Source organism: Pelobates fuscus, chromosome 11 (assembly GCF_036172605.1).
Source record: "Pelobates fuscus isolate aPelFus1 chromosome 11, aPelFus1.pri, whole genome shotgun sequence".
Classification (NCBI taxonomy): domain Eukaryota; kingdom Metazoa; phylum Chordata; class Amphibia; order Anura; family Pelobatidae; genus Pelobates; species Pelobates fuscus.
Genome location: NC_086327.1, coordinates 121,401,576 through 121,428,027, shown reverse-complemented (window position 1 = coordinate 121,428,027; position 26,452 = coordinate 121,401,576). Strand labels below are relative to the sequence as shown.

General features: G+C 42.4%; 3 protein-coding genes across 3 annotated transcripts; 2 read left to right on the top strand and 1 right to left on the bottom strand.

The window, feature by feature from the left end:
* The first annotated feature begins 8,002 nt into the window (after positions 1–8,002).
* Positions 8,003–10,486, top strand: LOC134576974 (myb-related transcription factor, partner of profilin-like). Its single transcript, XM_063435628.1, has 2 exons — positions 8,003–8,235; positions 9,961–10,486. Exon 2 carries the CDS (start codon positions 9,968–9,970, stop codon positions 10,484–10,486), a length of 519 nt encoding a protein of 172 aa, XP_063291698.1. The 5' UTR covers positions 8,003–8,235; positions 9,961–9,967.
* A 2,967-nt stretch (positions 10,487–13,453) lies between these two features.
* LOC134576973 (uncharacterized) lies at positions 13,454–15,355 on the top strand. The gene is made up of 3 exons (XM_063435627.1): positions 13,454–13,461; positions 14,224–14,288; positions 14,507–15,355. Exons 1-3 carry the CDS (start codon positions 13,454–13,456, stop codon positions 15,178–15,180), a joined length of 747 nt encoding a protein of 248 aa, XP_063291697.1. The 3' UTR covers positions 15,181–15,355.
* Positions 15,356–17,255: 1,900 nt separating this feature from the next.
* On the bottom strand, positions 17,256–26,224 carry TIMM8B (translocase of inner mitochondrial membrane 8 homolog B). Its single transcript, XM_063436263.1, has 2 exons — positions 26,050–26,224; positions 17,256–17,591 (listed from the first exon to the last, which is right to left on the bottom strand). Exons 1-2 carry the CDS (start codon positions 26,161–26,163, stop codon positions 17,424–17,426), a joined length of 282 nt encoding a protein of 93 aa, XP_063292333.1. The 5' UTR covers positions 26,164–26,224; the 3' UTR covers positions 17,256–17,423.
* Between the last annotated feature and the right edge of the window lie 228 nt (positions 26,225–26,452).

The window sequence follows — 26,452 nt, the reverse complement described above, 5'->3', positions numbered from 1 at the left end:
AGGTGCACTTTAGGCCCTATAACCATTTTATCTAATTGCATTGGTTGTAGTTTCTGGAGCCCCCTGGCACTGTCCCTCAATTCATTGTTAAACAATTTTCTAGCAGCTTAACACTAAATATGGGGCCCTGGCTTTCCATAACCTCATTCCAGTACCCTGCCTGTAACCTCACCTATCAATGTTCAGTGTGCACTCTGGAACATCCGCTCTGTCTGCAGCAAGCTGAAATAAACAGCAATACATTATTACTATTATTATGATTATTACTTTTATATAGCGCCAACAAATTCCGCAGCGCTTTACAGTGGGTGGACGAACAGACATGTAGTTGTAACCAGACAAGTTGGACACACAGGAACAGAGGGGTTGAGGGCCCTGCTCAATGAGCTTACATGCAAGAGGGAGTGGGGTAAAGTGACACAAAAGGTAAGGATAGTATTAGAGAAGTAATGACATTTGCTGGAGAGGAATCAGTTGATGACTATTAACAGACTAAATGATATGCTTCAAGGAGTTTTTAATGATTTTTTGAAGGAGTGGGGACTGGGTGAGCATCTAACGGAGGAGGGAAGCGAGTTACACAGAAACGATGCAGCCCTAGAGAAGTCTTGAAGGCGAGCATCAGAGGTGGGAGTACGAACAGAAGATAGACATAAATCTTCTGCAGAGCGTAGGGGCCTAGACTGGACATACTTGTGCATTAGGGAGGATAGATAGCTGGGAGCACCATTATGTAGAGATTTGAAAGCAAGAACCAGAATTTTAAATTGAGCTCTATATCTTATAGGAAGCCAATGTAGGGACTGGCATGACCTCTTCATCTCAAACACCCCCCCCCCCCCACCCTACTAGTACTCACTGTGACCTGGCTGCAGGGCCGGACTGGCCCACCGGAATACCAGGAAATTTCCCGGTGGGCCGCGGCACCTGGGGCTGGGCTGACAGCCCCATTCAAAGATCAGGCTCCTGTGATCCTGGCCGGCCATGTGTGAGCTGTGCGGCCGCACAGGGTCCCATGGGAGCAGGGGTAGCCAGGCAGCCAGCACAGCTCACACATGGCCGGCCGGGATCATTTAAAAAAAATAAAATTGCGGTGTGGGTGGAGCTTAGCGTGCGGCGGGGCGGAGCTTGCTGTGCGGCTTGGGCGGAGCTTGCTGTGCGGCCGGGCCTGGTTAATGTAGCATGGGAAGCAGGAAGGAGTCCCTGCTTCCCCAACACCCAGCCTCCAGGAGCTCCAAGCAGGAGGTAAGAAGCAGGTCAGTGTGTCTGTGTGTAACTGCCTGTGAGTGTGTGTGTGACTGTGTGTGTGTGTGTGTGTGTGACTGTCTGCCTGTGTGTGTGACTGTCTGCCTATGTGTGTGAGTGTGTGACTGTGTGTGTGTGTGACTGTCTGCCTGTGTGTGACTGTCTGCCTGTGTGTGTGTGACTGTCTGCCTGTGTATGTGACTGTGTGTGTGTGAGTGTGTGTGTGTGTGTGTGTGTGTGTGTGACTGTCTGTGTGTGTGTGACTGCCTGTGTGTGTGACTGCCTGTGTGTGTGGGACTGTCTGCCTGTTTGTGTGGCTGTCTGCTTGTCTCTGTATGTGTGGATGTTTGCCTCGTTGTCAGTGACTGTCTGCCTTTGTGTGTGTGCATCTGCTAGTAAGTGAGCGAGCTTCTGTGTGTATGTGTGCGTGTGTATGTAAGGAATGCAGTGTGTGTGTGTAATGAATGCAGTGTGTGTGTGTAATGAGTGCAGTGTGTGTATGAGTGCAGTGTGTGTGTGCTATGAGTGCAGTGTGTGTGTAATGAGTGCAGTGTGTGTGTGTGTAATGAGTGCCGTGTGTGTGTGTGTAATAAGTGCCGTGTGTGTGTGTGTGTGTGTAATGAGTGCAGTGTGTGTGTGAGTAATGAGCGCAGTGTGTGTGTGTGTGTGTAATGAGTGCAGTGTGTGTGTGTGTGTAATGAGTGCAGTGTGTTTGTGTATGTGATGCAGAGCCTTGGTGGGGGTGGGCATTTTTATTATTATTCTTTATATTATTATTATAATATTTATTTATATTATTATTATATATATATATATTTTATATATTATTTCAATTGTTATGTTATTTATTTTCGTCCCCCCCTCCCTGCTTGATACATGGCAGGGAGGGGGTCTCTCACTCCCTGGTTGTCCAGTGGATGGACTGTGTAGGAGGGGGACTGGCAGAGAGCGTTTACTTACCTTTCCTGCAGCTCCTGTCAGCTCCCTTCTCTCACCTCCGGTCCGGTCTGCTCCCGCTGCCAGTCTCGCTGTGTGAGTGCCGCACGGAGCTCTGACCCCGCGGCTCTCGCGAGACTTGCAGAGTGAGCTGACCGGACCGGACCGGAGGTGAGAGAAGGGAGCTGACAGGAGCTGCTGTGAAGGTAAGTTACAGCTCGCTGCCAGCCCCCAACAGGACCGCCGGGCTTGTAATGAGCCCGGCGGTCCTTGTCTGTATTATGGCAATGTAAGTTGCCATAATACAGACACTCACTCGAGTATAAGACGAGTGGGGGGTTTTCAGCACAAAAAACGTGCAGAAAAACTCGTCTTATACTCGAGTATATATATATATATATATATATATATATATATATATATATATATATTTACACCCTACATAGCACAATGACTTATGGGGCTGGCATAGATTTTTTTTTCCAGGGCTGCTTCGTATCCCCAGTCCGGCCCTGCCTGGCTGTCCAACTCTGATAGCCTACTCCTGCTTCTTTATCTCTAGTTAACCTACAATTCTCCCACTCTCCCAGACCTAAAGGATATAATATTATAATAAGAATCCTTGCAGCAAGTAATGAAAGGATATGGAATTTTCTCAAAACTAAAGTATATGTAGAAATACTTGAAAATCTGGCTCTTATTTTCACGGAATACAAGATCCCTCTGCCAATTCATACACCTTTAGTCGGACTGGGGTAGAATCCCACCATTAGGCTCATGGTTCACTCACCTTGTTGTGGCAAGGAATTGTCTTACACATATATCTTACTGCGTGCATAACGTTCTTTCGTAACTCCTTTTCACCCAGCTGTTTTCCAATGCACTGTACAGATCGAACCGTGTAGTCAACTGTAAATTAAAATATGATATCAAGTTCAAACTTTCCTATAGAGAGAGGGGTGACATTACGTTCAGTATCTCTGTACAAGGCATTTAGTTTACGGGGTTTAAAAAGTATGTTAAATGCTAACAGAAAAAAATATAATGGTCTATGCTGAGGAAAGGAGTTAAAAATTATTTCACCTCATCACACATCCACTAGATGGCACTGTTCAATTAACCAAAAAAACACAAACTATTAAAAAACAAAAAACTGTAAAAAAAAAAAAGAAAAAAGGCCAAAAGATAGCCTTAAATTAAATATTCGTGTTAGGATAAAATTAAAATGATAAGTATGCATTATCTGCTGTACAATTCAATACAAATAGCCTACATTCATGTGCAAACAGAAGAGACATGTTCTAAAATGATACAATACCACAAACAAAAAATATCCATCAAACATAGCAGGGTATGCATGATTACTTGTCATACAAAACATACAACCGTTTAAAAAAGTTTAATTACTCTGTGCTGTTGCTAAAATAATGGATACTATTTTCATATCACAATAAAATGCAAAGGAGAACAACAGCAAGCTTTCCAAAACTACAGTATCTAAACCTATAATATACACTGCTCAAAACACAGACAATTGTGTCCAAATTAATTATTGAACATCGTATAATCTGGAGGCCAACAGATTGTACTGTTTGCTGACATATAATCAAGCTATACAGAAATATACCACTAAAACAGCGTATCTTAGTTTTTGAAACACGATTAGTGAATTAATAAATAAAATGACAATATGCAGTCACAGTCTCTATATAGAACAACTGTCTTTATGATAAGAATGTATTGTGCAATGCACTGGTTACACGAGTGAGCTAAAAATATGGTGTACTGGTATAATGTGCAGGTAAAGTCTCTAATGCAGTGATGGGATATGAGTTCAACTTATATAAAGAATAATCTGGTTGGAACACAAACACACACAGACACACACAAACACACACACACACACACACACACACACACACACAAATACACACAATGTCTATAGTTGCTAGACTGATTAGAGGTGGTGATGTTTACCCCCCCCCCCCCCCCCCCCCCCCCCGGACCTGAGAGTAAAGCACAGTAGAAACAAATACACAATCACATTGGCTCTCAGATCCAAGGGGGACCGACCGGGAACCACAAAGCTTTCATGCCAAAAATAGTTCCAGGGCATTCCTGGCTAAGTCCCCCTGAAGTCTATTTGCGGTTTTGGTCCATGCGAACGTCCGCCAGTGAGCTAGCGTTCCGTATGAAAAGTGCCGAACCAGTGGAACCAGGGGGAAGGAAATATTGGTCTTTACAGTCGCTGACCTGGCTCATAGTCTTTTTGCAGGAGACTGGCAAGCAGGCCCCTCCAAAATCCCGTGGCAAGGTTCTGTTCGCAACAGTCCTGGTGCAAGAATTATGTTGCCCTCACCCATTGTTTTTTACCTATTCTGGGCCAGAAGTGGCTGTTACAACTCATCCCCTTCCTGGTATTCAAATGATTGTCTTTTCATTTACATTTTGTAGGAGCATGATCAGTTCACACACATACCCTAGACCAGGACCATTGTAACTGCATAACAGGCCCCCTGGGCAAAGCAATGCACTAGGGCCCCTGCCTATGCAACCATTCACAGGAATAAAAATATACATTATCAATAAAATAAAGCTTATATTTATTGGTACCCCAACAAATACAATACATACACACAGACGGCTGAATACACACATCGACTGCTGAATACATACATACAGACTGCTGAATACATACCGACAGACTGCTGAGTACACACACATACAGACTGCTGAATACACACAGACAGACTGCTGAATACATACATAGATAGCTGAATACACATACAGACTGCTGAACACACACACAGACTGCTGAATACACACACAAATACTGCTGAATACACACACACACAGATTGCTGAATACACAGACAGACTGCTGAATACACCCATACAGAGACTGCTGAGTACACACACACATACTGCTGAATAATCACACACACAGATTGCTGAATACACACACAGACTGCTGAATACACACATACAGAGACTGCTGAGTACACATACAAACTGCTGAATATACACACACGGACTGCTTAATGCACAAACACAGGCTGCTGAATACACACTCACAAGCTGCTGAATATACACACACACACACAGACTGCTGAATACGTACACAGAGGCTGCTGAATACACATAGACTGCTGAATACATACACACATAAACTGCTGAATAAACACACACAGAGTGCTGAATAAACACACAGAGACTGCTGAATACACACATCGACAGCTGAATACACATACAGACTGCTGAACACACACACATACTGCTAAATACAGATGCACACAGACAAACTGCAGTGAGGGGTGCAGTGTTTGGGGGGGGTGTGCAGGGGTGCTGTGTGTGATGATGGTGCAGTGTGTGAAGGGTGCCGTGTGTGAGGGGTTCAGTGTGTGTGGAGTGTGCAGTGCATGTGAAAGAGTTTCAGTGTGTGTGAGGGATGCAGTGTGTGTGTAGGGGTTCAGTGTGTGTGCGGGGGGGTGCAGTGTGTGTGTGTGAGGGGTGCAGTGTGTGTAGGGGTTCAATGTGTGGGAGGTGCAGTGTGTGTGGGGGGGGGGGGTTCAATGTATGTAGGGGGTCCTATGTGTGAAGGGGTTCATTGTGTGGGAAATGCTGTATATGTAGGGGCTCTTGCACGCAATCCCATAAGCAAAATCCAAACACATGCAATACACACTTTCCTTGGCCTTTTGTCCTCTAGAATTCCACTCACAGAGACACTAGAGACAAGTCATAAGCAGTGGCGTACACATTACCCATGGGGCCCCGGTGCGAAAATTTATCCGTGCCCCCCCCGCTTACTCTGCGCAGGCCAGGGCCGCAACACATGGCGGCGGGCACCTGGCGACCGCGGTATGTACGCCAGTGCATGCAGATGCACACACTTAAAGGACCACTACAGACACCCAGATCACATCAGCTCAATGAAGTGGTCTGGGTGCCAGGTCCCTGTAGTTTTAACCCTGCAGCTGAAAACATAGCAGTTTTAGAGAAACTGCTATGTTTCACTGAGGGTTAATTCAGCCTCTAGTGGCTGTCTCATTGACAGCCGCTAGAGGAGCTTCTGTGATTCTCACTGTAATAATCACAGTGAGAAGACACTGAACGTCCATAGGAAAGCATTGAGCATGCGCATTCGGAGCTGAGAGGCGGAGGGATCCCCAGCACCAAGGGAGTCCGGCGCTGGAGAAAGGTAAGTGCTGAAGACACACACACACTGTCACGAACAGACGCATATACACTAGCTAACAGACACACACATTTACTGACAGACACACACATTTACTGACAGAGACAGACTCAGCGACAGACAGACATACACACGCACTTACAAAACATACACTCTTACTGACAAACACTCACTAACAGACACAAAAACACACTCAGTAACAGACACATACAGTAACACACTCACTGACACTCACTAGCAGACACACACTCAATAACAGACACACTCACTGACACTAACTAGCAGACACACACTAACACTAACACACACACACTCTAACACTAACACACACACACTAACACACACCCATGTTTTTTTTTTTATTTAATCCCCCCAGCCTCCTTACCTTTGGGAGAGCTGGGGGATTCCCTGGGGTCTAGTGCTGTCACCGGGGGGCTGGTCCTGCAGGCGCGCAAGGGAGCATTCTCCCCTGTGTGCTCCCTCTTCAGCTCCCTCACACGCCGCGTATCGATGCCGGCGCCGGAAGATGACGTCACTCCCTCGCGCGCCCGCAGGACCGGCCCCCCGGTGACAGCAGGGCCAGCCTCGGGGGGCCCTGAGGTGGCCAGCTCTGGGGCCCCCCAGGAGAAGTGGCTGGCCACACTGGCTACATACCGGGTCGCAGGGGCGGCCGGGCCCCATGGTGGGCCGGGCCCGGTCGCAGCCGCGACCCCTGTGACCCCGGTGTGTACGCCACTGGTCACAAGCAAAAACAGTGCAAGCATGTAATTAAATTTGCTTAAATACAGGGCCCTTTTACTCGTGCAAGAGGCCATACGAGAGCTTATCAGCATCATCTCAAATATATGTCGATACATATTTACAAGTTTCATTACATCTATATATATATATATATATATATACAAGGAAAAAAATACCGGCACTCCAGGGATTTTCAAAATACGATCTTCTTTATTCAGAGAAATCACATCAACGTTTCAGCTCCATTTGGGAGCTTTCATCAGGACACTTTCATGATTGTCCTGATGAAAGCTCCCAAATGGAGCTGAAACGTTGATGTGGTTTCTCTGAATAAAGAAGATTGTATTTTGAAAATCCCTGGAGTGCTGGTATTTTTTTCCTTGTATATTACCTAGCCCTCAGAGCACCGGGTATCTTTATTGTTATTTGGTTGGAGTGCAGGAGCAAAATATGTTTATATATATATATATATATATGAAAACGTGTAAAGAAAGTGTCCCAACTGGTTTTTCAAGACTCGTGTTTTTCTTTTGTAGTCATTAATTCTTTAGGTTGAGCAGATTAGACTTGTATGCTCACAGAATTAGCACACTCCCACACAGCATTGTATCTCTAGAGCAGGTGTATCTATTAAAGTTACCACCAAGTGTTTAGATGCATATCGATTTAAAAAGATAACAAAAAAAAACAGAAAGATAAAAGAGGACATTGGTGACAAAGCATGACAAAGCATGATTATGATAGTGGGGTCAAAAAAGAACAAAGGGCTAGGGACAGATTTTAAGGAGAAATAACGTCCATTCAGAGCCAGTTTACCTAAGTATACCATAGTACAATGTCAATGATTAAAATAAATGTATCTGTATATTGGTTACGTTTGCATTCCCCCTACACAGGTAGTCTCTGCACGTTGGAATGTCACTGAAGTTTGCTATATAAGAATGTAGTCCGTTTACAGTAGACACCTGAAGGCAGTAGACACACCCTATCAGCAGCGAAATAAGCTAGATATAGGAGTTTCTTTAAAGAAATCGAAACTAACTCCATTATACCTTTCAGCTCACTAGATTTTACCTGTCTACACAGTTCCTCACAGCTTCATTTTCAGGTATCTATGTTTAATTTAAATCTTTGCTATATTTATGTTCGTATGAATATAATACTCAGCCTAATAAGGACATAGATTAGTTTGTCTGCAAGTATATCACCCTTAACTAACTGATGACACCCGAGGTGCATAAATTGCTATCTGGTTTGCTGGGACTTCTCCTCACTGGGTCTTCACTGGTTCTCACTTATGTTGAGATTTCCTTGGACTTTAATTTCTGGATTGCTTTCTTCTGTTGAGTTTGAGAAGTCTGAAATGCTGAATAGCACAATATAGTAGCACAATAATGTAGGGGGTATTGTATTTACACAGAACAAATTATTTAAGCTATAGTCTGTTTTCAGTCAGTGTCATTGAAACTTTGTGTTTGGTGTGCAATTACGTTCAAATTTACAATTTAGTAAAAGGGACAGTCATCAGAAACCACCTGATGGACAGCATGGCAACAGTTCTGCTACTGAAGTCATCATGTATCAAAAAGTCACATAATAATATCTAAAACGTTCTAGGGCTTGTTAAAATGTTCAGCTCTCCTGGGAGCCAATTCAATCCCTATTCATCTGTCTCATTCTACCACCATGCCATTTCTTTTTAGTTTGACTTATTAAATAAGCCTAAAATGTAAAATTTATTTTGGATTCCAAATAATTCACATTTTAATGAATAACGTTGTATGTCTGTTCAAGAAAAAACATTCAGCTAGAAGTCAGATTTTATTTGATTGAAACCTTTTCATTTATTTATTTATATTTAGTTTTGATACACTGGTCAGCCACAACATTAAAACCACCTGCCTAATATTGTGTAGGTAACCCTCGTGCTGTCAAAACAGCTCTGATGCATCGAGGCATGGATTCCACAAAACCTCTGAATGTGTCCTGTGGTGTCTGGATCCAAGTCAGTAGCAGCAGATCCTTTATGTCCCGGAAGTTGTGAGGTGGGTCCTCCATTGATCTGATTTGTTGTTCTAGCACATGCCACAGAGGCCAAGGCAACACCTTGAACTCTTTGTCATGTTCCTCAAACCACTCCTGAACGAGTTTTTGCAGTGTGGCAGGGTGCATTATCCTGATGAAATTGGCCACTGCCATCAGGGAACACCATTGCCATGCAGGGTTGTACGTGGTCTGGAAAAATCTCTAGGTATGTGTTTTATGGAGGCTGTGAAAGTTGCCCAAAAATGTGTTTATTAAATAGACACTATAGGCACCCAGACCACTTTAGCTCATTGCACAACTTTTGGTAGGTACTAACCGTTGAATAACGGAAACACCCACCAAACTTGCTGTTTTGAAGATGCTCTGACCCATTCTTCAATCAATTTACTATTTTGGTTTTGTCAAAGTCACTCAGAATTTGCTGGCCCATTTTTCTTCTGATTCCAACACATAAAATTCAAGAACTGACTGTTCACTTGCTGCCTTATTTATACCAGCCCTTGACAGGTACCATTGTAATGTAATCAATGTATATCACTTCACCTGTCAGTGATTTTAATGTTGTGACTGAACTGTGTTTGCGCATGCTTTTACTTTATTCCACCATAGGTAAATCTATATAAAGGCATTTTTGTTGTGCTGTATGTTTTTGTGACACTACTTGAACTTTCGGACAATTTCACTAACACACCGATAGAAATATTCAAAATGATTAGTAGAGCTTTGTTTAAGTGTCTAAAGTGCATGTTATCATAATTTTGTTTCCTTAACTTTTGTCTTTGTTAGCTCTAAAAGTACCAAAATGGCTAAGCAAAGTATGGAAGATCTGTCTGATCTAATGATTAAAAAGAGGAAGAAGAAGTTCAGTGACAAAGAGGACCAAGTACTGGTCAAGGAAATCCTAGCCCATGTTGAGCAATTATATGGACCAAATGCCTCCAACTCCGTAAGGAAAACAGTTATCTGGCAAAATATTGTCACAAAGATTAACAAAGAAGGTGGAACAAACCGCACACTCATAGATTGCAAAAAGAGATGGAGTGACTACAAAAGGAAAATTAGACGTGTGCTAATGGAAAAAGCTCCTGTTGTTAATATGGAAAAGATTCTAAATTCCACTCAACTAAAAGTAGCTAAATTCTTCCGGTTGGATCAAGAGAACAACAGCGACACTCGAAAATCAGCAAATGTCATGCCTGATAATGAAGGCAAGTCGTTGACTGCATATATTCTATCATACCTCCCTGGTGTCCCTATTCCTAATCCTACCCCTATCCCTAATCGTACACCTAACCCTACTCTACCCCTAACCCTACCATAACCCTACTCCTAACCCGGCTCCTAACCCAACCTTACCCCTAACCCTACCATAACCCTACCTCTAGCCCTACCCTTAACCCTACTCCTAAACCAACCCTACCCTAATCATATCCTTAACCCTTCACTAACCCTACCCCGACTCCTAAAGCAACCTTAACCCTACCCTAACCTACCTCTAACAGTACCCCTAACCCTACTCCTAAACCAATCCTAACCCTACCCCTAAACCAACCATAACCCTACCCCTAAACCAACCCTAACCTACCCTACCATAACCCTAATAATGACATCCATGCTTGGTCCCTTTTTGACAGTTTCATGAAAGGGAAGGGGCCTAGTCATTATCACATAAAGACAGGGTGAATAGCGTTTTCAGAACTATGGTGTCAGGAATACATGTTAAGCAAATTAAAGGAACATTCTGGTCACCATAACAACTTAATCTAAATGAAAATGCTATGATGCCAGGAAGCCCCTGGGTGCTCTCTTTCCTTTAAGGGGTTAAACCGCTCTCAAATGGTTTAACCCCAAAGGCTTCCTCCAGCTCCAGGTCGCTCAGTGGTATTCGGCTTCTGAAACGGAGTGTCAGGAAGTGAGATTGACGTCAGGCATGGGTGCCGCTGATTGGCTAGAGTGGACATTTGACGCTCTAAGCCAATCGCTAGTTCCCGGGTTCATAAAAATGTTTTACTTTTTTATGAATGGGGAGCTACTGATTGGCTTAGAGTGCCAGCTGACCGCTCTAGCCAATCAGCGACACCCCTCCCCAGCGGCACTCTGTGCTTCCTGACACTCAGTAAATAAAAGTGAACACATTAACACTGATATTTTTTTTTACCTGGGGAGATGAGAAGGTCCAGAGTTTCCCTGCCAGGCCCAGGTACCAAAGCCTTATGATGTGGTGTCCAGAATAAAGTGGAGGGTTCACTTAATTTGTCCTTCCTGCTCCAATCTCCTTTTCTCCTTCATTTGACAGTGTTCTTTTTCTTCTGACACTGTCTTCTCTCCTCCATGTCTCCTTCTGCTCCTTTGCCTTTCTGCTACTTTCTGCTTATTTTGCGCCCTTCTGCTCCTTTCTCATTCTGATTCCTTTCTGCTCCTTCTTCTCCTTTGCCTTTGTGCTCCTTCTGTCCCTTTCTGCTCCTTGCATTCCCTTCCTTCTCCTTGCAGACCCTTCCTGCCCTTTGCAGACATTTCCTGCTCCTTGCTGCCCCTGCTCCTTGCAGACCCTTCCTGCTCATTTCTATTCCTTCTCCTTCTCTTACTTTACCTTCCTGCTCCTGGCTGACTCTTCATTTAGGCTGTCTCCCCCATGCCTCACTTCCATAATCTATAGGTTGCCCCCCCCATGCCTCACATCCCTAATCTATAGGCTGCCCCCCATGCCTCACTTCCCTAATCTATAGGCTACCCCCCTTGCCTCACTTCCCTAATCTATAGGCTGCCCCCCATGCCTCACTTCCCTAATCTATAGGTTGCCCCCCCATGCCTCACATCCCTAATCTATAGGATGCCCCCCCTTGCCTCACTTCCCTAATCTATAGGCTGCCCCCATGCCTCACTTCCCTAATCTATAGGCTGCCCCCCCCCTTGCCTCACTTCCCTAATCTATAGGCTGCTCCCCATGCCTCACTTCCCTAATCTATAGGCTGCCCCCCATGCCTCACTTCCCTAATCTATAGGTTGCCCCCCCATGCCTCACATCCCTAATCTATAGGCTGCCCCCCCTTGCCTCACTTCCCTAATCTATAGGCTGCCCCCCATGCCTTACTTCCCTAATCTATAGGCTGCCCCCCATGCCTCACATCCCTAATCTATAGGCTGCCCCCCATGCCTCACTTCCCTAATCTATAGGCTGCCCCCCTTGCCTCACTTCCCTAATCTATAGGCTGCCCCCCTTGCCTCACTTCCCTAATCTATAGGCTGCCCCCCATGCCTCACTTCCCTAATCTATAGGTTGCCCCCCCATGCCTCACATCCCTAATCTATAGGTTGCCCCCCCATGCCTCACATCCCTAATCTATAGGCTGCCCCCCTTGCCTCACTTCCCTAATCTATAGGCTGCCCCCCATGCCTCACTTCCCTAATCTATAGTCTGCCCCCCCTTGCCTCACTTCCCTAATCTATAGGCTGCCCCCCCTTGCCTCACTTCCCTAATCTATAGGCTGCCCCCCATGCCTCACTTCCCTAATCTATAGGCTGCTCCCATGCCTCACTCCCTAATCTGTAGGCTGCCCCCCCCCCCCTTGCCTCACTTCCCTAATCTATAGGCTGCCCCCCATGCCTCACATCTCTAATCTATAGGCTGCCCCCCCCTTGCCTCACTTCCCTAATCTATAGGCTATCCCCCCCATGCCTCACATACCTAATCTATAGGCTAATCTCTGTTGCCTGCATGTGCTGCTCCCCTGCGGTTTCAGTCAGCAGAGGGAAGCAGGAATAAGATGTAGCTTCCTATCCCTGTCTCTCTCCATACACACTGGCCGGCGCCGGTATTGCAGTTCATTTTAAATCTCACACAAAAAATAGCAGAACAAGCTGAAAAATCCAGGGGGGGGGGGGAGGGGGGCAAGTGCCCCCCTGTGGACACCCATGCCCTTTATGTATTTAAATGTTTCCATCATATCCCCCCTGTCTCGTCTTTCCTCCAAGCTATACATGTTAAGATCCTTTAACCTTTCCTGGTAAGTTTTATCCTGCAATCCATGCACCAGTTTAGTAGCCCTTCTCTGAACTCTCTCTAAGGTATCAATATCCTTCTGGAGATTCGGTCTCCAGTACTGTGTACAATACTCCAAGTGAAGTCTCACCAGTGTTCTGTACAATGGCATGAGCACTTCCCTCTTTCTACTGCGAATGCCTCTCCCTATACAACCAAGCATTCTGCTAGCATTTCCTGCTGCTCTATTACATTGTCTGTCTACTTGTAAGTCATCTGAAATAATCACCCCTAAAACCCTTTCCTCAGATGTTGAGGTTAGGACATTTGAAGGAAAAAATCTACCATTTTATTTGTTTTTCCTTCACTGAACATTTTTCTCAGTTTTCATTACGTTTGGTGTATTAAAGGACCACTCCAAGCACCATATGCCCTACAGCGTTCTAGTTCCCTCCCAATGTAAGTAGTGAAATCACTTGCTAAAGGTTTGACAACTTATCTGGAGTCATCTGGGTGCTGTAATTTTGCAGCATGCTGTAATGTTAATGGTGCTTTGAGTGTTCCTTTAGCTGAATCTGCTCGTATACCCCCCATTACATTTTTGATATATGGCTTATTTTTGGCACGTGAGTCATTGGTGTTCTCAGAGAAAAGCTTGCTTTTTCTTTAATTTTTACATTCCATATTTTCTATTTGTCCGAGTGACGAAAAAAATTCACATAAATGTAAGTCTTTGTCTTATTAATATTGTTTTGAAAGTGTATAACATGTATGAATGCTGTATTATATTTCTGCGTTTCAAAATATATTCTCTTTTTGCAAGCTGTATTTTGTCACAAACGTTTTAGCAGGCCCACTAAAATTTATGTTTTCAAATTGATGGATCTGCAATGGTTCCCATCACTATATTGCTCAGTGTTAAAATATCCTATATAATTTTTGGCACTATATGGACCTCATCACCCCTCATAGATCAGCTTGTACAAATTATTTTTTTTAATGGTCTGCCTGTGTTAGACTGAGAGCACCACAGCTTGTACGGCAAACCTCCTCATATTGCGGGTGCCGGGATGAGAAAGTAAGAAGGCAGAGTTGTCGGGTGCCAGAGGACCAACCTCGGGGTTTAATCGTTTAACTTCTAAAGGTAAGATGACACCCAGACATCCCTGTCCCTAACTTCAATGAGATGAAGGTGTGAGTGCGAGAGTTCCTTTATGTGTTAAGTTATATTAGAGCATTAGATTTGTTGAGAAGTAAATTCACTGAGCTGAACAATGTAAAAAGAAAGATTTCTTAGCTCATGTGTATGCTGTAAAAGTAATAATTGCAGACTTTTAAATTCCTTTTTTTTTTTAAATATAGGAAAACCGTTTCAGTCATTTCAGCACATCCTTTTTGGTCTATCTGATGACTCAGAAGATGCTCCCTTGCAATATCCCAAGAATAGCTCAACCCCATTGTTGCATTCTTATGTTGGTAATGATGCTCAAGTTCAAACTGTCTCGCAATCTTATCTGGAGGACCAAATAAAAAGAGAGTCTGAATCCAGCAGCAACCCAAGTACCAGCTGCAAGCCTTCTTCACTTAAACGATCCAAAGACAGTGCACTGACTGTGCCAAAACAAGAGTTTAAACATTTAGATGATAAACTAGATAGCTTGATTACCATCCAGCAACAAAACAGTGAGATCCTGCGTAATTTTCAAACTAGTATTTCTACAATCCTTGAGCTCCAGAAAAAAACGAATCGCCTGCTGAAAAGCAACTTTAAAGAGATGCAGAACTCTCTAAGCCTCGCACAGAAGATGTCAAAAGGCCAAGAAGAAATGTTGAACATCAGAATAAACACTGTGCATACCCAATTAAATGATTTAAAAGATACGCTTCATGCAAAATTTCAAAACTCAACAACTAGTGATGATTCTGATGAAGACTCTAGCTCAGTACAAAAGTCAACCTATACTCCTGCATTCAAGAAATATAAAAGTGATGAGGGTGCAATTTTAATGTCTCCAGTGGGGAAAAAATTATGCTAAGCTCTATCATCTTAAATATATAGGAAACTATAGGCACCAAAACAACTTTGGCTTAATGAGGCAGTTTTAGTTTATAGATCATGCCCCTGGTGTCTCACTGCTCAATTATCTGCCATTTAGGAGTTAAATCACTTTGTTTATGCAGCCCTAGTCACACCTCCCTGCATGTGACTTACACAGCTTTCCTAAACACTTCCTGTAAAGAGTCATCTAATGTTTAAGCTTTCTATATTGCACATTATGTTTAAATTAGATAGTATTATCTCCTTCTCTGTTATAACCTTCTAGACCATACATGTGCATCCTGTGTGTGATTAAAGTTAAATTTAAAGAGCAGGAGATAAGAACTTCTAAAGCAAGTTAACATCTGATTGAAAATGAAGCTGTTTTTCATGGAGGCTGCATGGACAAAAGCAAAAGTGATCTAACTCCTAAATGGCAGAGAATTGAGCAGTGAAACTTTGGGTGCATAATTTATTATGGGCTGTGTATGCTGATGTAGATCCATCCTTCTAGATACAGGGTGTTACACCAATCTTTGGGCATTTTTCTTGCCTTGGATACTTATGAGGGTGGTTGGGTTTAGGGAGTTATTAGTTGGCTAGAGTTAGCCTTCCTATTTACTGTTCACAAGCTATCTCCACTTTATTTTCACTTCTCCCATTATAACCTCCTCTATCCTTTCGATTTCTGTATTAGAGTATTAACCCTGTGGGTCTTGGTTTTTGATACTATTTAGTGTATATTGCTACATGCGTCTTACCTTTTACTTTGCTATGAGTGAGTTTGATACACTGTTTAGAAATTGATACATGTATGCATCTTCACATTTTTTGGAAATACCAGACCCTATCTATATAATTACTTTAACCCCTTAAGGACACATGACATGTGTGACATGTCATGATTCCCTTTTATTCCAGAAGTTTGGTCCTTAAGGGGTTAAAGAACCTTTCTGTTCTTTGGTTTTACTACATTTTTTCTAATAAAATTGTTTATTATTTTTGTTTGAGACGCTGCTTGGGGTGGCTTGAAGGTGATCAGCCCGTTTTTTCCATCGGGTGATCATATCCTTCATTTCTTTATTCATAATTTATTATTATCCATAATCAGTAAGCTGAACCAAAGCGGATAGTGTTAGGCAAGACTAAACTCTGACACCAATGACAAGCAAAAACATACATACTAGTATTTTAGCATTAACAAACTTAACATATTGTTGTAATAAATAAATTTACAGATCTTTAATTCCATGTGCAAAGCGTTATCAGGATTTATTGATAGGCTAAACCCGTTTACTGAATTCCAGATCCAAACTGTGACCAATGACCATTGACTAGAGAGGAACATTTTGGGGTCTGCATCTCTACCTTACACTTTTCGCATGTATTTGTTAAAAAAAATTTAATCAGCACCAACTCTGCAACTCTAAATACAAAATTGTAGCAAAATTAACAAAAAGCTAACTAAAATATTGAAGCTGTGACTGTAGATAAATTGGAGATTTTTTTTTTTTTTTTACTAATCTGCTATTTAAGATGAAATGCTGCCAGTTTCAATTTACTGCATTGTCCTGTTTAGGGAATAAACCACTGCTGACTCAGTAGTCATTGCATTGTGGAATATACTTTCACGCACATACCTCAGATGTTGTTATTGAGTTGCTGCTCACAACTCTACATTGTAGATTTGCATCATATGCATCAAATATACTGTTGTCATTGTAAGGCCGATTTATTTTAAAATTTTTAAATAAAGATACTTTTGTAAAACATTTGTGTCTGTTACCACTTACTAGCAGTATAAGATCTGCTTGCGGTAATGAATGAATGAGGAGAGATTTTTCAAAGTTGTAGTACTGTATTATTTAAGCAATCAACGTTTCGACCCAGGAGGTCTTTATGAAGAATATATACGGTATATATATTACTCAAAGTAATGATGAAACCTTGTGTGTGTGAAATTCAGTTCACCAGCTACTGTGAAGATACTGCATTTGTTTTTTAACTTATTTAGTTTGCCCACTTTCAGATGTACAAACATCACACAAATGGATAACAACCAGAGGGCAAAACATGTTGATTATGAATATTTTAATAATCCACAAAAATAGCTGTTACAGAGCCAGACAGTGCTGCTGTTACAAAACATGTATTCACTCATATGAAATAAATGCTGTGCAGCTGCTTCAGAGTACGTTGAATAAAAGTTGTTTCGAACAGTCTTTGTCCCCTCCAGTTATGTTAATGTGTTCCTTTCTGTATCAATTGTGAAAACCGGTTGGTGATAGTCAGGGTCGTATCGATAAATCGGTCCACACAGCTAGACAAGCAGCTTTCAGTCCGTGAGTCCAACTTTGTTCCAGGCTTATCCATGCACTTGTCCCAGCACACATCCATAAAGGTATGGACCTGAAAAAAATATATATTTTTTTACATTCAAAGAAACATTTGAAACATGATTTTAACATGCTATTAAATATCCATCTTCTTAACTATAGAAACAACTGCTGTGAGGATACCTTTAACCCCTTAAGGACCAAACTTCTGGAATAAAAGGGAATCATGACATGTCACACATGTCATGTGTCCTTAAGGGGTTAAAGGTGTTTGCGTAGTGGATGCAGTGTGTGTGTGTGTGTGTGTGTATAATGAGTGCAGTGAGTGTTATGGCAGTGATATGGCATTCCCTGGGGGGCCCACGGCGGTCCTGGGGGGGGCCAGCAGACTCTGACTTCCCTTCCTAGAAGCTCCCCTGTCTAATTCTCGCGGCCTGCGTGCCATGCGGAGCGTTGCCATGGTAACCCGTGGCAGCGCTCTGACGGCCTCAGGACTTGCGAGATTTACACAGGAAAGCTGAAGGGAGCTGCTGGGAAGGTAAGTAAGAGTGTGCTGGGCCCAGCAAGACCCTGATGGCGGCCCTGGTCTGCATTATCGGCAATATTGGTATCTTTATTGGCAGATACCGATATTGCTGAAAATACAGAATATCGGCCAGACCAATAATCGGTCGATCCCTACTATATACATTTAAACAAATGGAGGTTATAGTTACTCCAATGGCCATTGGAGGGAATGCTCGCCTGCCACGCCAAGGCAAACCTCTCAGGTGGGTCCTACACTAACCTTTTACCTCGTCCTTGAGCTTCTGGCAAAGAGGGGTATTTTTTTTTATATATATACACCCCTACATACTTATTAACCCTTAATAGCATTGCAACATAGCCTATGTGGGTCCCACCTGAGAGGCTTGCCTTGACGTGGCAGGCGGGCTTTCAGAAGAAGCCACCAGCCCCCAAATTCCATACACAGTATTCCACAATTCCTATCCTAAACACTCAATGTTAGTACAATCACATGGACAGTTATATTCTAGAAATCCAGCTAGCTAATTAGAATGGTGGTTAAAGGTAGCCAAAATAATGAGTGTTTGATGCATTTCAGAACATCACATGGCCATTGTTCATAGGCACAAGGACTAAGTGATGTCCAAAATGTACCAGGTGTTCATACTATTGGCTGCCTTTTAGTCTGTTTTCTGGAGTAAGTATATTTTTTACTGTAGCCAGACAGCACTTTTTGTTAGGTGTGCCCTGCATACCTTCCATGTTTTCCTTCAGGAGTGAGGACTGGACCTTCCTCAATTGGCAACTCCAGGACAAGTTCAACCTATTTTAATATTTTATTGGTTGCATGGCAGTGTTATATACCTGGTCTAAAAACCTGTTAATCATAAAATAAAAATATTCCTACGCACTTCTGCCTCCCTACAGGATGTGCTTTTGGAAACCTATGCAGGGGTGCCCTTTAAAATATAATCTTCAGAACCGCATTGGGCAGTTAACACTACAACCTACAATCACGTAACTTACACATCACTCAAGTAGTGTTTATTTACTAAAGTGAGAATTCAAAGTGAATTTCAAATTTAAGGCTACAGCAGCTGCATTGAGCAGGGGCCCGATGAGCATCATGAGAGTTGTAGTTCTACAAAATCTGGGGATCTAACTTTTGGGCACCCCTGGTTTAAAACATGATGTATGAAAAAAGTAAGCAACTGCATTCCAAATAAAATACCCTAAAATACTACATTGGGTAGATGCTCCTGATGGAATTAACTCTGTGTGTGTGTCTGTCTGTCGTGGCATGCTTGTGTGTCTGTCTGTCGTGGCATGCTTGTGTGTCTGTCTGTCGTGGCACGCTTGTGTGTCTGTCTGTCGTGGCACGCTTGTGTGTCTGTCTGTCGTGGCACGCTTGTGTGTCTGTCTGTCGTGGCACGCTTGTGTGTCTGTCTGTCGTGGCACGCTTGTGTGTCTGTCTGTCGTGGCACGCTTGTGTGTCTGTCTGTCGTGGCACGCTTGTGTGTCTGTCTGTCGTGGCACGCTTGTGTGTCTGTCTGTCGTGGCACGCTTGTGTGTCTGTCTGTCGTGGCACGCTTGTGTGTCTGTCTGTCGTGGCACGCTTGTGTGTCTGTCTGTCGTGGCACGCTTGTGTGTCTGTCTGTCGTGGCACGCTTGTGTGTCTGTCTGTCGTGGCACGCTTGTGTGTCTGTCTGTCGTGGCACGCTTGTGTGTCTGTCTGTCGTGGCACGCTTGTGTGTCTGTCTGTCGTGGCACGCTTGTGTGTCTGTCTGTCGTGGCACGCTTGTGTGTCTGTCTGTCGTGGAATAGTCTTCCAGTTGAAGTGGTAGAGGTTAACACTGTGAGGGAGTTTAAGCATGCGTGGGATAGGCATAAGGCTCTCCTAGCTATAATGTAAGGCCTGGGGCTAATGAGAGTATTTAGAAAATTGGGCAGACTAGATGGGCTGAATAGTTCGTATCTGCCGTCACATTCTATGTTTCTATGTGTGTGTCTGCCTGTCATGGTTATGTTTAGGTGACCAGGCCCCTTCGTTTGCAAGGCAATGGTATTTTTACTCACCTTTTTTTACCCATGCCGGTCTCCCTTCGACTGGTCCCTGCCTCTATGGCTGAGATTATCGAGCTTGATGATCTCAGCCAATCCAATGTTTTCCCATAGGATTGGCTGCAAAACGTTGCACAAATCAGCATCTCCTCATAGAGATGCACTGAATCAATGCATCTCTATGGGGAACGTTCAGCACCTTCATGCAGAGCGTGGCGACCCTGAATTTAGGTGCTGCACACTGTGGGAACTAGGAAGCAACATAAACACTAAAAAGTCATTGAATAGCCTGCAGGGATAGGCTATAGACACCAGAACCACTACATTAAAGGACCACTATAGGCACCCAGACAACTTCAGCTCAATGAAGTGGTCTGGGTGCCAGGTCCATATAGGATTAACCCTGCTGCTGTAAACATAGAAGTTTCAGAGATACTGCTGTGTTTACATTAGGGTTAATCCAGCCTCTGAAGATAAGGGTTTGCAAGTGTTCAATGAGAGATAAGTATGTGTGTGAGATACTCAAACGTCTAGGTGTGGTCCCCTTAGCCTTCACCAATAATGCATCATATAAACAAAAAATTAGACGGAATATCTTACATATAAACAGTAGAAATTCTGGTGGTGTGAGTATTATTCCTATAATAGGATAAAAAGCAAAGAAAACAAATAATGGTGCAGTATCGTTTGTACTGATGGGAGGATTTGTATTATTCCCAATATGATCCCAATAAATTTGCACTCACAAACAAGGAGCCAATCAATATCCGGCTCAGATCATCAGCTTTGTGGGGTATCAGAGGTCCCACTCCCTCCTTTGTGTGTGCAGAGTCTTCCTTCAGTTGCAATAACAGGCATGCAGTAGTAGTTAAAGTGCTTTATTCCATAAAGTGCACATAAGTGATAAAAGTAAATAAAAACCTTACAGTCTGTACTGGTTAGTCCTGGATAAAATAGCAATACGCGTTTCGCCTCTCTGGGAGGCTTCCTCAGTTGCTGGTTTAGTGTCCATGGGGTTGTCGTCCTTTTAAGTCCGTTTCTTAATTCGTGAGGTGTGTTACTTCCGGGTCGCGCCTATTCCTTACGCATTTCCGGTTTGCGTTCCACCATTGGAACGCATAGGGGAGTTGTTCGCCGACTTCCTGTATGTCTGTCTACTGGAACGCATCCTTGCGTTCCACTCCGCCGTCGATCTCCATTCCGGATGAAACTTTCAATGTCCATTAAAGTTCTTAATATAGTCCCAATACTATTAAACTCCACACGTTTCTCAAATGAAAAATAGAAGGAGAGGGGAGACAAAAAATAGATGGGGGTAGTCAAGGGTCGAAATGTACTGTTTTTAACGGTTAAGTTCACCATTCCCTAATATCATAATTTTGTATTTATGTGTCCAGTGGATGTTTAAAGTGTTAAAAAGTGCTGTCAAATGTATACCATTTCATACCCATATTCTTTTCCTTGATGTATCAGTGGGAGAAAGGCTTACCAGTATTCCTCAAATATTGCTAAAATTGCCCCAATTTGCAAATGGATAGGGGTATAAACATAATGATAGGAATATAAACATGGTCATAAATACAGAGTGGGTGAGCAAATGGTCGGATATTAGTGTGTCTCAGTAAAAAATCAGAAAGGTATAAAATGGTAATGTTAAAAATACATAAGGTGCATGCTGTGCAGGAGTGTCAATCATAATAAAATCACTAAGGCATCCCATATGTACAATATTAAATGTATAGACTAACAGTCGGGTACTTTCTCCGAACAAGAATAAGTTGGGTGATATATAGAAGCTATTAGTTAGCAGGCAGTATTACACCCATAATCAACAATAAAAAAAGGTATCTCAATGTCGTGTTATGCACAAAATATAAACCATAAAGAGGTTGTATATAGAAAAATGGGCTTTTAAAATTTTTTTTAAAATTTTCCTTTTATCTAAAATGGCAAACTTCAAAATCTAGGTTGAGGCCATGGGGGACTAATGTTTTAAAATTATAAATAAATCTCATCTCTTCTTTTCCTAATTGTTTTATATAGTCTCCTCCTCTCCAATCTTTCTTTACTTCTTTAAGAGCACAAAAAAACAGGTTTTCTGGGTTTTGGTTGTGTGCCTGTTTAAAATGTAGCGGAACACTATGGGTCTCCATCCCATTTCTAATATTTCTTATGTGTTCCGCTATCCTAATTTTGAGAGGTCGAATTGTTCTCCCTACATATAATAAGTCGCAAGGGCATTTGAGGATGTATATGATGCCCTTCGTGTGGCACGTCAGATGGTCTGTTATCGTGTAGGGTCGTTTTATTATATTTTCTATGTTTGTAAGGTGTCTTTTGTGGCTATTGGTGGTTCTGCAAGGGAGGCACATTCCACATCCATAAAAACCCTTGAGGTCCTGTATCAGATGGTTTGTTTTTTTGGGGCTTAAGTGACTTTTAACTAAATAACTCTTAAAATTTCTGGCTCCACTATATATAATTCTTGGTCGTGAAGGTAAAATCTTATTTAAAATAGGGTCGTTCATAAGAAGGTGCCAATATTTTTTGATAGTCTTTTGGATATTTTTGTTTTGTCCATTGTAGTTACAGATAAATGGTATTTCATTCTTATTGAAGGCTTCCCTTTTAGGTTTATATTTTATTAGTTCACTCCTCGGTTTCTCTTTAACTTCTTCTATATCTCTTTCTAAGGCTAGTGTATCGTACCCTTTTTCCTGAAATTGTTGTTTTATATAATTGACTTGTTCTGTATAGTCTGTAACCTTCTTGCAGTTCCGTCGTATTCTTAGGAACTGACTTTTTGGTGCGTTTGCAAGCCATGGGTGATGATGGCAGCTGTTTCTATCAATATACCCATTCGCATCTACAGGTTTGAAATGGTTCTTTGTAATTATATTCGAATCTTGGATGCTAATGTTAAGGTCTAGGAAATGGATCTCCTCCTCACTGTATGTGCTGGTTAAATGGATTCCCCAATCGTTAGAATTTAAATACTTAATAAAATCCTCTAGTTGGTCTCTGTTGCCTTTCCAAATAAAGAAAATATCGTCGATGAAACGACAATAGGACACCAAGTTTGCTACCCAGTCGTGGCCCTGGGTCACGTGTGTTTCTTCCCAAAAGGCCATGAACAAATTGGCGTAACTGGGAGCAAACTTGGTGCCCATTGCCGTTCCACAGACTTGCAGGTACATATCTCCCTCAAACCAAAAAAAATTATTGGTTAAAATTAATAAAATGCCTTCTAGTATAAAATTCACTTGTTCCATTTTAAAATCAAATTTTAATAAAAAGTGCTTGACTGCTGCTATTCCTTTTTCATGAGGGATTCTGCTATAGAGGGAAGTGACATCACAAGTTACCAAAAAATATCCTGTTTGCCACTCTGTTTCCTCTAGTATCTGTAAAACGTGCATCGTGTCCTTGAGATACGATGGGGTTTTCATGACTATCGGTTGGAGCAGAACATCTATATATTCCGATATCCTAGTGGATATGGAATCTATGCCTGATATGATTGGTCTCCCTGGAGGATTTGTGGTGTTTTTATGTACTTTCGGTAAGTGGTAAAACACAGGGATTTTAGGGTTTTTAATCCAGAGGTATTCTGCTTCTTTTTCATTTAGAATTCCTACTTCCTTTCCTTTATTCACATATTCCTTAAAAGTAATATTGACTTCTTTTAAGGGATTATTTTTTAATTTTTTATACGTTGTGGGGTCTGACAGTATTCTAAGTGCTTCCTCTATATATTGTGCTTTATTAAAAATAACAATTCCTCCTCCTTTATCCGCCGGTTTCACTACCCAGTCCTTATTATTTTGGATGCTTTTTAGTGTTGCTTTTTCTTTCACTGATAAATTATGTTGGTATTTATTAGTTTTTTTCAATTTGCCTACTTCCTCCATGACCATGGTCTCAAATGTTTTTATTTCACTTGAGATCAAATGTCTTGGAAAGAAATCGGATTTTTCCCTTAGTGATGTGTGGAGGTACTCATCTTCTACTTCACTCTGTTTTCTTTCTTCCTTATTGTAAAAAAATTTTTTTAGGCACAACTTGCGAATAAAATGGTTCATATCTACAAAAAAGTTAAAAGAATTAAAATCCTAAAAGCCCATTTTTCTATATACAACCTCTTTATGGTTTATATTTTGTGCATAACACGACATTGAGATACCTTTTTTTATTGTTGATTATGGGTGTAATACTGCCTGCTAACTAATAGCTTCTATATATCACCCAACTTATTCTTGTTCGGAGAAAGTACCCGACTGTTAGTCTATACATTTAATATTGTACATATTGGATGCCTTAGTGATTTTATTATGATTGACACTCCTGCACAGCATGCACCTTATGTATTTTTAACATTACCATTTTATACCTTTCTGATTTTTTACTGAGACACACTAATATCCGACCATTTGCTCACCCACTCTGTATTTATGACCATGTTTATATTCCTATCATTATGTTTATACCCCTATCCATTTGCAAATTGGGGCAATTTTAGCAATATTTGAGGAATACTGGTAAGCCTTTCTCCCACTGATACATCAAGGAAAAGAATATGGGTATGAAATGGTATACATTTGACAGCACTTTTTAACACTTTAAACATCCACTGGACACATAAATACAAAATTATGATATTAGGGAATGGTGAACTTAACCGTTAAAAACAGTACATTTCGACCCTTGACTACCCCCATCTATTTTTTGTCTCCCCTCTCCTTCTATTTTTCATTTGAGAAACGTGTGGAGTTTAATAGTATTGGGACTATATTAAGAACTTTAATGGACATTGAAAGTTTCATCCGGAATGGAGATCGACGGCGGAGTGGAACGCAAGGATGCGTTCCAGTAGACAGACATACAGGAAGTCGGCGAACAACTCCCCTATGCGTTCCAATGGTGGAACGCAAACCGGAAATGCGTAAGGAATAGGCGCGACCCGGAAGTAACACACCTCACGAATTAAGAAACGGACTTAAAAGGACGACAACCCCATGGACACTAAACCAGCAACTGAGGAAGCCTCCCAGAGAGGCGAAACGCGTATTGCTATTTTATCCAGGACTAACCAGTACAGACTGTAAGGTTTTTATTTACTTTTATCACTTATGTGCACTTTATGGAATAAAGCACTTTAACTACTACTGCATGCCTGTTATTGCAACTGAAGGAAGACTCTGCACACACAAAGGAGGGAGTGGGACCTCTGATACCCCACAAAGCTGATGATCTGAGCCGGATATTGATTGGCTCCTTGTTTGTGAGTGCAAATTTATTGGGATCATATTGGGAATAATACAAATCCTCCCATCAGTACAAACGATACTGCACCATTATTTGTTTTCTTTGCTTTTTATCCTATTATAGGAATAATACTCACACCACCAGAATTTCTACTGTTTATATGTAAGATATTCCGTCTAATTTTTTGTTTATTTAATCCAGCCTCTAGAGGCTCTCATTGACAGCCGCTTCGCACTGTGATTTTTACAGTGAGAAGACGCCAGCGTCCATAGTCCTATGAGACTGGCTGAATGCATGCGCGGCTCTTGCCGCGCATGCGCATTCAGCCGATGACGGAAGAAGAGGGAGGAGAGTCCCAGCACCGAGGGAGCCCGGCGGTAGTGAAAAGGTAAGGGGTTAACCACTTCCTCACCCTAGAGTATGTTTTCCTGGCACTATAGTGGTCCTTTAAGCTGCAGTGGTCTGGTGACTATAGTGACCCTTTAAGAATTGTATTTTGAGGTTGAATAAAGCTTTGCACGTTTTAAAAAAATCTGGCTCCTAACTTTTTAAGCTGGCTCCTAGATTCAGAGCAGAAAATGTGTTCAGCCCTCCAGATGTTGTGGACTACATCTCCCACAATGTTATCCCAGCATGATGGGAGATGTAGTCAGCCTGTTACCATGGCTACCAGCATGTATCAATATCCTCTATCTCACCTGGGCTGTGAACTGCGCCTTCTGCTGCTCCACCGCAATCATCCTCCGTAACTCCGCCGCCTCGGCCGGGCTGGCGGCCCCAGACAGGTCCACATTGGAATCAAAGTCAGCCATGACCGATCTGCGCGACCTTCACCCAACACAGGAACCACGCTGACACGCACGGCAGCAATCCAGCTCCGCTATTGGTCGGAAAAAACCCGCAGCGAGGCTTGAATCAAACAGCTCGCCGACTATTGGCTGCCGTTGCGTGCCAAGCCTCGTTCTCCTTTCCGCCAATCCCTTGCGCGCACAGATCTGTCCGCGTCAGAGGGAGCTTAACCAATCACAGCTGCGCTTACATGACGTTCAGAGTCTCTGCAGCCATGCTTGTTTAAGTCATTGTGTAGGAGGCATTAATGGC

Excerpts from the sequence above, each read along its gene's own strand:
- LOC134576974 (XM_063435628.1), top strand. The coding sequence starts at position 9,968 with ATGGCTAAGCAAAGTATGGAAGATCTGTCTGATCTAATGATTAAAAAG.
- LOC134576973 (XM_063435627.1), top strand. Across the intron at positions 14,289-14,506 it reads TAATCGTTTAACTTCTAAAG|GAAAACCGTTTCAGTCATTT; the intron begins GTAAGATGACAC and ends TTTTAAATATAG.
- TIMM8B (XM_063436263.1), bottom strand. The coding sequence starts at position 26,163 with ATGGCTGACTTTGATTCCAATGTGGACCTGTCTGGGGCCGCCAGCCCG. Across the intron at positions 17,592-26,049 it reads AGGCGCAGTTCACAGCCCAG|GTCCATACCTTTATGGATGT; the intron begins GTGAGATAGAGG and ends TATTTTTTTCAG.